Source organism: Trachymyrmex cornetzi, unplaced genomic scaffold, assembly GCF_001594075.2.
Source record: "Trachymyrmex cornetzi isolate Tcor2-1 unplaced genomic scaffold, Tcor1.1 scaffold313, whole genome shotgun sequence".
Lineage (NCBI taxonomy): Eukaryota > Metazoa > Arthropoda > Insecta > Hymenoptera > Formicidae > Trachymyrmex > Trachymyrmex cornetzi.
This window is the reverse complement of record NW_017297828.1, coordinates 462,444-474,760: the sequence shown is the minus strand read 5'-3', so window position 1 is coordinate 474,760 and position 12,317 is coordinate 462,444. Positions and strand designations below refer to the sequence as shown.

At 38.6% G+C, this 12,317-nt stretch overlaps 2 protein-coding genes across 2 annotated transcripts in view; both read right to left on the bottom strand.

The window, feature by feature from the left end:
- Nucleotides 1-251: 251 nt before the first annotated feature.
- LOC108762637 (uncharacterized) lies at nt 252-1,757 on the bottom strand. Its single transcript, XM_018509709.1, is given in 2 exon segments — nt 252-911; nt 914-1,757. Coding segments are annotated over 2 exon segments (495 nt in total). The 5' UTR covers nt 960-1,757; the 3' UTR covers nt 252-462.
- Nucleotides 1,758-1,827: 70 nt separating this feature from the next.
- Nucleotides 1,828-12,317, bottom strand: part of net (atonal bHLH transcription factor 8-like protein net) — a 24,858-nt gene continuing 14,368 nt past the window's right edge. The window contains exon 2 of the mRNA XM_018509710.1: nt 1,828-3,268. Coding sequence (XP_018365212.1) covers nt 2,115-3,268 — 1,154 coding nt within the window. The 3' untranslated portion in view covers nt 1,828-2,114. The remainder of the gene's footprint in view (nt 3,269-12,317) is intronic.

Sequence of the window (12,317 nt, the reverse complement as noted above, 5' to 3'; positions counted from 1 at the left end):
TCGCCGTGTTTTTTTCCATTGCTAATGCCAACCAACGTTTTGTAAATTTTACCGTTTACTTCATCAGGACGAGAGTGCTCTTCGCCCTAATGAAGTGAACGGCGAAGTTCACGAAACGTTGACATTAGCAATGGACAAAAATACAACGATAATCTGCAAACCTTCTAGCATCTTTAAGAGGATTATATATTTCAAAAATATATTGAATAATAGCACTCGACCCGAGAGGCGTCCGCCGTGGACGAATGGCTCTTCAAAACTCTCGGCCTTCGGTTTAAGATCCCCTTAAGGGTCTCTTTCACCAACTCTGATTAACGCTAATCGATGATTAATTAACTCCATCACTATGATTGCCAACGTGAGAACTATTAGAGAACTGTCTCTCTCTCTCTCTCTCTCTCGTCATGTTCTTGTAATTTCTTTGCTGGTCGCCCTGATGATGGTATCTCGATGTCATGGGAGTCACTTGATGATTTCGTTGACTCTGATGAGTCTGATGATTTTGATGATTCTGATCGAACGAAGCTGCCAACAAGTGTTCATGTACGATGGCTCAAACAACCTCTGACGATGCTCTCGTTGAGATGAAACAGCCGATCGATTGTGACCGGTAGGATGTTGTAGTCTTCTGAATAATTCGCGCAGCCTCAGCATCGTCTCATCTTGCTCTCTTCTTTTTTCTTCTTCTTCTCTTTCGCTGGACAATGTCGTTGTCGTCGTCATCTCAGTTGTTATCATGGTATTAGAAATCGTATTCGTCGACGTCGTCATCGATGAAATCACAGTTGTCTCAAATTCATTTTTATAGGAAGAAGCAATCCATGGTCGAAAAGGATTCGATGTGTTCGGTGATCTGGTCTTCTCTTGGTCTACGGTTGTCTCCTAGGAAATAGGATCAAACCGTTTCTTCTCAGTGGCGCTATGATGACTGCAGGTTCTTGAATCTTTCGTGGCTCCATGGTTTTACTTTATGGTCTTGGATTCATTTTTATAGGAAGAAGGAATCCATGGTCGAAAAGGATTCGGTGTGTTCAGCGATCTTCTCGTAGGAGCCACTTACAGTAAGGTGCGACGGCACTCTGGATGCCTCGTTTCTCACCACCACAGATAAACACAGAAGAGGAAGAGAGAAGAAACGTTCTGATACATTAAACTGCTGTTGGCACTTCTGTGAGTTGATCGTCGATTAATTTAACTAGAAGTTGGTGAAAGAGGCCCTAAGAATTATAAAATTTATTTCTTTGATAAAAATATAGCCCTAATAGCATTTCAGGAGACGTCCTTAGGATGTCTATATGTCTTTTGAACACCCTAAAAACATCTCCAAGATGTATCCCGGATGAATATGCTATTAGGGTGATTATTTTATGGGATTAGTAAATTAGATGTATTGGATGTATTTACCATTTCAAAAGGGTTAAAATAGCTTCAAGACTAGCTTCTATCATAAATGATCAAATTCTACATAAACATTCGCCGCTCTCTATCATAAATTCCGTGATACAGTGCAACATCTGTAGCAGTATCTGTCGTAAATTTAAGCGTGATCTAAGTATGAGAATCTTTCTAAAATTTATTGTCTGGTTGCGTAATTGCAATCGGTATGTAGACGAATTACCATTGCGGGCATCGCGAGAAATTCTTTGCTACAGTAGTATTTATTAAAATTTAAAGTTTATTATGATTTCAAAAGCGTAATGTACAATTTTTGTAAGACGAGAAGTAGTTATCCTATTCTCTAAATTTCTTAGAGTGAAAGCTCACTCCAAAAAAATATTGAGAGTACATTTTTCACGAACAAGACTCAATTGAATTCATCCTGTCGTCACTACTTTCGAAAATTGTTTCATCGCACTCGTGACTCGCGATTCTAATTAACGCATTCTTAATCGATAGTCCTTGAATTAATATGCTCAGCATAGAAATCGGTGATGATTAGTTGCTTAGGTTACTTAACCTTACATCGTCCTCCCCTCCCTCGAACCACATGGCATCGAGAATAGAAGACGTATAAGCGGACAATGCGGAACATCCTCCGCTGTTTCTGTTGTGACAGATTCCATTGTCTATTATTCCAATCTTGTTCCCATTGTTCAGGTGAAAACACGATTCGTTCAGTCTTCTTTCCGCTTTCTGAGTTTGCCCTCCGTCTGAATAGTCCTGGAGACCAGCTCTACGCAGCTACTCAAGTCTGTGAGGCCATTGCTCTTTGTGGCCATCACTTCGCCATCCTTATCAAGAACCTTGCTAAGCGTCATAATGTAGCTGCAGGCAATCCTCAGTACGGATAACTTTGACAATTTCTGGTTATGTGAATAGGCAGGTATTGCTCGCCTTAACGTGTCAAAGGCCGCGCTGATGGTATGCACTCTAGTTCTTTCTCGAGCGTTCGCTTCTATCCGTCTCTCCCTCGTCATGTTCTTGTAATTTCTTTGCTGGCCGCCCTGATGATGGTGTCTCGATGTCATGGGAGCCACTTGATGACTCTGATGAGTCTGATGATTCTGATCGGACGAAGCTATCTGTACCGAGGATTGCAACAAGTGTTCCATCATGTACGATGGCGTCTTGTCGTAGGAGCCACTTACAGCAGGATGCGACGGCACTCTGGATGCCTCGTTTCTCACCACCAAAGATAATGGCTCGTCCTGCAGCCTAGGATGCGGTAGAGAGATCGACGGAGACGTCGTTGCTGCTGTTGGTGCTACCGGCTCGAAGAACCTCTGACGAGGCTCTCGTCGAGATGAAACAGCCACTCGATTGTGACCGGTAGGATGTTGTAGTCTTCTGAATGATTCGTGCAACCTCTGTGTCGTCTCATCTTGCTGTTTCCTCCTTTCTTCTTCTTCTTCCTCTCTTTCGCTGGACAATGTCGTTGTCGTCGTTATCGCAGTTGTTGTCATGGAATTCGTATTCGTCGACGTCGTCATCGGCGAAGTCACGATTGTTTCAGATTCATTTTTATAGGGAGAAGGAATCCATGGTCGAAAAGGATTCGATGTGTTCAGTGATCTGGTCTCCTCTTGGTCCACGGTTGTCTCCTTGGAAATAGGATCAAACCGTCTCTTCTTCAGTGGCGCTATGATGACTGCAGATTCTTGAATCTTTCGTGGCTCCGCCAGTTTCCGCTTATTTCGCAATGAAATTGGTATTACTTGCACTTCGACACTGTCCTCAGACGAAGTAGGCGAATGCAAGCTCGATCTACTGTCCTCGTCAACACTACTGCAAGAGCCGCTATCTCTCTCGGAACCCGCCATGACACCGGCTGTAAACAAAATGAAGAAAAATACGTCAGTTTGTGTTATTTAAAATCCCTAAAAATTGTACTTTAAACGAGATAAATATATATTTGAATATTAGAGAAAGAGAGCATAAATATTAATATAATAATACATAATAATAGAACAAAAAAAATAATTAATTATGCCTCCTTAAGTCTCGTTCGGATGGAAACTATGTAACTACGTAATTGTGCCCTATGTAGGTGAAGCATTTCGAAGGATGTACAGTAGACAGTGACATACCGATAGCGTTTGATTGGTCGATAGACAGTAAAATGCAATGCTGATTAATTAGTAAAAATTCGCCTCCTTCCATCATGCCCAATGCTTCAACCTTTCTGATTCCACCATGCTCGTGCCCATGGAAGTATATTATATAAATGTATAGATGTATCATATAAATATATTATATAAATATACTTCCACCACGAAATACGAGGAGCGTGAGACGCCCCTTTTCTTTCATTTTCTTGGCGGTGTTTTTTAAATCTGTTGCCAATGCAGTGCACAAGGACACGACTACATAGTTACATAGTTTCCATCCGGACGAGACAAGGGGCATAATTAAGATCGAACTTCGTAGGTAAGTTCAATTTATTAAACCACACAATTTTTTTAATCTTTTATTCTCTTTTATACGCCGAATATAAAAATATAATAAATATATATTCGATATAATGCTTATTCATTCAAGGTAAATATAAATAGTTTTTACATTGATGAATATATTTATAATAAATTAATAAGAATAGGACTATGAGCCAAGCAAGGTCTTGATGCTATATTGTTAAATAACAAACAGAAAGTTTTTTAGAACATATGTTTTGATCCCATTCTGTTCATTCTCAATGTTGTTAACATTGAGAATAAACAGATTTTAAAATTTAAACAGTATTTTAAACGAGATAAATATATATTTGAATATTAAAGAAAGAGAGATTAGAGAACTAATATCGCTCTGATTATAACATTAAGAACAATAAAAATTTCAAAGAAATACATTATTAAATCGCTATTGTAGTAATCAACGGATGTCTTGAAGTAGATTAAACGGAAGTAACCAAAAGCATATCTCGGAATTTTTTGTAATCAAAACAACGATCAACAATTAAAAAGATTATAAATTTTATTCTAGAAATATATAATAGTGAAATCTAGTAAAAATTATTGTTAAAACAATTATATATTATTAATAGAACATTGTAAAAAATAAACAGTTATATTAAAATTAAAACAATCTGCATATTTTAAAGAAATCATAAAAAATAAAAAGTACCTGGAGAATTGATTGTAATCCATCACAAAATTTCTTTACATCTAAGTATTTAAAAACGGCGTCTTGAGTTATCTTACTAAAAGGAACTGAATTTTTAAGATGAGAGAAATTTACTCTGGAAGTTATACATTGAAAATGACTATTCTGACAATAGAGAGAGAGAATGAGACGTCAGGTAGGAAAAGTATGAAAAGAGGGGGTATACTAAAAGGTTAAGGAAGGGGACAGCGATTGTAGTATGGAAAGATACATGTCGGATAAAATCTTGAGATTGTCTCTTTATATACATCAGTTCTGATATTAATCTTTTATTATAAGATGATTCTGTGTGTATCCAAAATTTTAACCTCCTCCCAATTAAAATTATGATTAAAATTCGTACGATGCGATGGTTCGAAATAACTGTGATGGAGATCCCGTTTTTTTGTATTAATATCAGTAGAGCGCTCTCATTTGTAAACGTCTCTTCGTTTGACCGACATAACTTGCCTCACAATCAAGGCAAGAAATTTTATACCCCACATCTAAAGGATTACAAGACGATCTTTACCTACTTTTATGAACTTATTTAAGGCGATGCTAAAGCCTCCTGTTTTACCCAAATTTCCACTCAGTAAAAAATCTCCGAATTGGATTTACGGGGATTGCAAAAGTATTATTACATAAACTAAAGTACGCACAAACAGGACCTCAGCTGTACTAGATTTCACGAGAAAATCGAAAAAAAGTTAAAAAATTCATTTCCTTTTGGCTCGAGCTGTCACCTCAGGTATATATTTGCTCGATATAAGAGTTTTAGAGACATATCTTAAAAATCCATACCTTAAAAATGAGCGTGCAGTTAAGGTCACATTACTGGAACGACCGAGATTGTAAGACTAGGATGGAAAGTCTAGAAGAAAAGTATTTTTACTGAATGGAAAATGCGTGTATACAGATGCTTTGCGAAGACTGGAAGCCGAAATTCCATGTAGCAGTAGTTACGCGATAGATGGTGCTGGCATATGTTAGATAAGGACATATGTATGCGTTTGAGTAAGACAGAATGACATATAATATAATGTAAAGAAATGAATAAAAGATGTCACTATTGAGCGCTTTAGCATCGCCTTATGGTGCGGCCATAACAGAAGGAATAAGGAATTAGGAATAAAGAATAAGGATTCCAACCTATCAGAAACCGTGTATTCCAGTGTATCTGATATCTGATAGGTTAAAATCCTTATTCCTTATTCCTAATTCCTTATCGCTTCTATTGGGCTGCACCTTTAAGGTTTGGAATATTCTATTTGTTATTTAATATTATATCATTAAGACCTTGCTTGGCTTTAGCCTTTTTCTTATTAATTTAATTTTAAAAAATTATTTGAGCCTTTTTTCCTATATAATTTTTATATTTATAGTATTTCTACTCGATATCGACAATTGTAAACTGCATCATTCACTGGTATAATCAATCAGATTATGATTAATGTAAGATAAATTGCTCGAGGAATTCGCTATTGAAATTTAATATGCCACCAGTGTCCACGTGCGGACAACATGTAGATACAAATAATGTTCTTCAGTAACGTAGGCGCGGTACGAGATCCTAATACACACACCGAATTCTCGCATTACGAGACTATTCGCAACCTGACGGTGCGGCGCGGCAGTAACGGAGGCGCACGTGTTTTCCTCGCGATTCCGTGGGCGGAACCGCGCTTCGGACACGCGGGAGGTTTTCTGCTTTGATGCGTCATCCAGCTGGTACCATCTGGCGCGCACACAGGGACTCGACTCGAGAGCAACAGAAGATTATAATATACTTGCACCGTCGTTGCTCTTTTCCTCTCGTCCATCCGCTTCGCCGACCGGAGTCGACTCGGATTCCAAGGCGGAGACTAATTTCGCTGATTTTAGTATCTCCGGGGAAGACGCTTGTCATCGCGCGACTTACGCGCGAGAGCAGTTTTACTTCACCCATTTTCAGCATCTGATGCATTTCGAAGGGGGTCATGAATGATTCCTTATTATTTCTACGACTTTTTTTTTATCATATGCAATGATTTTAGAGGTACGATAAGACTTTTTTAGATTCTCGTTTTCCTCGATGCGATAATGCGACCTCCCTAAATTTCTTGGAGTGAAATCTTACTTACGAGTAAAAATACTGCCAGTGTATTGAAAATATTTGCAGTCTGAAATAAGACTGGCAGATTTTTACTTTTTTTTTTTTAGTGAGATTTACTCCAAGAAATTTAGATAGACTGTATATTTCTTTTTATTTGTAAATTTCTAACTTCCTTGAAAAAGTTGGAGCAAATATTATGTTTTGCAAAGCGTACGAGTTAAGAATCGCAAAACTGTATACAATGCGCGAATTATCAAACCAGCTGACGTAATCGTTTGTGTAATAAATACATATGCAAACACGACGGTGCGTAATTTTATCTGGCGTTAGATTGCGATATCATGACCTTTCTCACATTTCCTGACCACGAGACACGTAAAATTCTGCGATCCGCACGAGCCACGTGCGAACTTTGACATTTTTCCCGCAATTATACGTAAATTATTCGGCGAAACGTTGCGCGAGTATCCGGTAGCACAAACGAACGGTTCGGTTTCATTTGACCATCATCGATCGAAGCAATAATTCATACGAGCCGACGATCGCTGACGTGGCAATTGATCGAGCACGACAAGCATTGCAGATGCATCGGATTTCTCGATCACGGATCGCCTGCGCCGCAGCCGGCGCGATTCTTTCATTTCGCCCTGTCTCGTTCTCGCATTTATCCTCTCCGTCTTACTACATCGATCTCCTCTCCCGAATGCGATTACTGTGAATCGGAATCAGTTAACATCTTTAAGAGGCGTCCGACGTCGTATTTATTCGAAATCGAAGTCGACCAGTAAGCTTTTTATTAGCTGTCTTTCTTGAATCCTCCAATTATTCTAACACTCCGATTTTAATTAAAACAAAATTTGGAAAGAAAATATAATTGAAAAATGCGCTAATAATAATTTTCCGACTAGAAATCTACACAGAAAGAACGATTTGACTGAAGTATCTAAAAATTTAATTAGATATAGATCTGAAAATAAAATTTTGTTGGACTGTCAAAATAATTATGTGGAACGCTCAAACTGGTTGCTAAAATGTCAAAACTTTTGCAACGTTTCTCATCGTGTTTGAATTTCCTATATAATTGTTTTGATGATTCAACAAAATTATTTTCAGCTCTCTATTACCTATAATATAAATTATTAGATATTTTAATAAAATTCGTTCCATAAGGATCAAATAGCGTACGCTGGATTTTGATTCTGCGGTATTAATAAACGCATTTCTTCGCTACTATATATTCTCTATCTTTCTCTCGTGTCCTCTCCTCTCGAGAGAAACAAGCCGGGAAGAGCAAAGCACGGCCGCCACATGGCGCTGGCGCCAACCTCGTCTGTTCATTGCTCTCCTTTTATTGCTCTTCCGAGATAGAGGAGTCATCGCGACGCGAACGAGCAATGAGATCGCAACCGGATCGTCTTTCCTTTCTGATCGGCGATCTCATTGGCTGACCTCCACGCGACGCTTTCTCGAAAACCTTTCGCAGATACTGCGTACTTATCTTGGAAACTATCCAACTGAAGGGCTCTCGCCGGAAAGGCATGGAATTCCTCCTCCGAGCGCGGCAAATGCCCGTCGATTGGAGTCAAACATAGATTTCCTGTCCGTCGTCTCGTCTCAAATGCGACTAACGGCCGTTGACTTCTCGCGAAACTAAGGGTTAAAGTTGGATTAATTGTAACAAAATTCCTCGCTTTGTTTCAATATCGAAATATCTCTCTCGCCTTATCTTTTTTCGTCACCGAACAAATAGAATCGAAAAGAGGGCGAATTATAATACAACGAAAGAGTCGGAACAAGTGAGGTGAAACTGTTCATGCAAGCGAGATAATGTTATTGGCCACCTGGCATCGTCTCTTCTGCTCGTCGCGTGTTAGTTTAAAAGCGTTATCGAACCGATAACAAGACCGTACTCTCGATAGTAACCATCTGCCACCGCCATTGGCGACGATCGTTATTATTGTTTAACGAACGGAGTAGTCTTTTTCTCGTATAATGTTTACTTGTGCTCGCTTATTATCGATGCAACGATATCCCGAATGTATTTTCGATATTGGCCAACTATCGTTTTTTTTTTTGTAATTTATGGGCAGTTTTTTTATAGTTATTTTTTTACAGTTACTTTAAACAATATGGAATGAAAATGGTAAATATTTTCGAAAACGTTATTGCGTAGAATTGTTATCAATTGAAATAACGATGACCCGCTAAATTTACGCATTTCTCTACAAAAAAAAGATTTCATCGCATCGTAATCTTATCACACGCGTGAAAAACGAAAGGTTGCGAACGCGTGGAAAGGAAATTATCGCGAGAAGAGTTTAGGTCATTTGGGGTCATCTCAGCAGGCGCCGGCCGAGACACGTGCTCGATCATCGATCGAATCATAAATATCGGTCCGACGAAAGAAATGAAATTGATGAAGGAGGTCACGATTCGCCGCATACTACTGGTGCCTGTCATTTTAAACGAGATGTATCTTTTCCTTCAAATTTTCCAAAAAAAGACTGATATTCATAGCCGGATCTTATATTTAAGACCGTCTTACAGTTTTAAGATGTCGTAAACCAATCAGAGAGATTATCATTTTAAAATATTACTTAAGGCGGTCTTAAAATATGAACGGACTATGAATACTTCTCAAAGACGCAGTAGAACTCGGAGTTTAAGCTATAACTGAATGAAAGGAGTGAATAAAAACACATGAATGAAGAGGACACGTGCCGTTTTTCCTTGTGAAATATGAAATTATACTGCCTGTGTGATGCTCGGATATGATTAAGCCACGTGGAGGAATTTTGACCTAGAAAGGAATCAATCTGCAATCTCCAGATGGCTAATTGAACGACTGATATCCCACTGAGAACCGCCGGCAATTTAGAGGACGATGAAGATCTGTTTGCGATTGCTTCTTCTCCACGTACGCGTACTTGGAGTAGCGCTCGTGCCATTTTGCGACAGGCTCGCGAATGTCTCGAGACGTATGTAGTATGTACCTCTGCTCTGCCGCCGTCTCGTTCGCATTTGTTCAAACACGCCGAGCACATCTGTGCAAACTCTCGCGCCAGAGAACGTAACGGCTTGTAACGTCGACCTTCCGCCGGGTTTTCCGTTGCGCCGGGTGCGCATCTTCCACGTGACGCTTCGTAGAAACATCCTTCGAGGAAAAATTCTTTTTATTCGATGTTGCGTCTGCTACACAGCTGTGTTTGCATATCAAAATCATTGTTACGTGCGATCGTGTCATTGCCTCGGTCCCGGTGTTCAAATGATTCTTCAGTCGTTGTAAACTTTTTTTGGGGAAATTGGAAAGACGAAATTAATGGATCTTGAGTGCTTTAAAAGTTTAATAAATCCAAGATATATTTATTAATTACGGGACATTTATAATATGAATTCTATTGAAATAATTATTAATATTTTAATCAATTTCGTTTGTTATTTACTAATAATTTGATAAATTCAATGATTTAGAAAATCTGTGGGATATTTGGAGATCTCGAACATATAAAAATACATCCGATACTCTCCACTTCATTCATAAAAAGAAAAAGGAAACGTAAAGTTCGGTTTTTTCTTTTTGATTGAGACGGGCGGTATTAAGGGTGCTTCCCACGTGGAAGATTGAAGAGACGGCGAAGGCGAGAACACGTGGGACATGTCGGAAAACTTCCAACTGCTTTCGAGAGCTTTGTATAGAACTGAAGTAGCTAAATATAAAGTACGCAGACGGTTCGCGCGCACGTGGTCGAAATCACCCACGCGACTTTTCAAATTGTCGATAATAATAATTCGTGTGATAGGTATTATTTAGAAAGCAATACGCTCCTTCTTTTGCGTAATAACATAATGTGCAATCGAAGAATTTGATAAGCGATTCGAGCGTGATCTATGACCTGGATTGCGAAAGGTTCGATGAAAACAGGAAAAAAGAACATGTGCGTATAGGATGATTGATGCCTCTAAAATATTTGCTATGCGCATTTCACAAATACCACTGAATGCGATAATATTAATATCGATACTCATAATCAGTTTATTTTTGTCTGAATACGTAAAGTACAATGCAAAGGAAAGTTAAATTCGCCATATTTTTCTCTATTTTCAAATCTTTACACGGAAAGAACATTTAACTGACGTATCTAATTTAGTTAGATACAGATCTGGAAATAAGTTTGTCACAGACTATCAAAATAATTATATAAAAATCTCAAGCATATGATGAGCAATGCTGCAAAAAGTTTTGACATTCTAGTAACCAATTTAAGTGTTATCTGAAAATAATTTTGTTGGACCATCAAAATAATTATGTAGGACACTATATAATTATTTTGATGGCCCAACAAAATTATTTTCAGATCTGTCTAGATACTTCAGCAAAACTGTATTTTCCGTGTAAATATCGATTTATTCGAAAAACACACTTAAATTACATATATTAAGAAATGTAAGATTATTCGCATATACATATCCCATAAGAGACGTAAAAATTTAAGGTTCGCGTTGATAAGTTATAGGTAATCGTAAAGCGTGATCTACAATAAGTTGCCAAGACACCGTCGTCAGTCACAATGTTTCATGACAGCCAATCAGAAGCATCACTAGTTATTATGGGGTGCTTTCCAATTGCAATATCCCTAGACACTTTCGTGCACACGGCGACAAGTTGCGTTTCAATTGTCCATTATCATCGACACAACACTACACACTGTACTCAGTCGAGGGCTGTGTAAACTTGTATTTTCTAGTGACAATTACATGTTACTAACTACGACGGCTATAAATGAGGTTGGAAGACATTGAGTGGTCGGCACTTTTACTTTTTTTTGTTTAATAAGGCGGAAAAAGCTACATTTAATCTAACTCCATCCGAAACGGATCTCAACCGTGCACAGCGTATACATTCTGTTCCAATCGGATCATGCACGATGTTACACTTTGTGCATTTCTGTGTACGTTTGTGTTAAGATGTATTAAGCAATTGGAAAGCACCCATTGATATTTTTGATTGGCTGTTGCGAAGCATTGCGACTGGCGACGGAGTTTGCAACTTATTGTAGATCACGCTTCGAGGGGGTAACTACTTAATCGTGGGGCAGAGTCCTCGAAATCATTATAAAATTCATATTAAATTTCTATGTATAATCCAATAATTACGTATGCAACTACGATAAATCATTGTATAATATTAAATAAATTCGTATATTTTACCAAACGACTTCATATGTAGCGAAAAAAATTATTTGTAATCAGATGAAATCATGTAATCTGTAGGACAATATTTCAGCTAGCGGTTACCCCCTTGATTTCAGCTAGTGGTTACTCCCTCGTCACGCTTTAAAGCGCATTTTGAGAGAAAGCGTCTTAAGATACCGAAATGAAATAGAGAGACCGCTTCTTTTTCATCGATAAGCGGGGAATAAAATGAACCGAGCTAAATAAGGGAAATAAGGTTGCTCTCGATCATAGATCATTCGCCAAGTGCAGGTTTCCGTCATTGCTATACCGCGGACGTCTGTCTGTCAGCGCCGCGCCGACCGCCTTTTGCGGAATTATAAAGCGCCGACCGCGTGGTGTTGACTAGTTCGCGTAATTACACGACGCCAATTGCATCCGGCGCCGAGCGACGCCGTGGGCCGCTAATAAT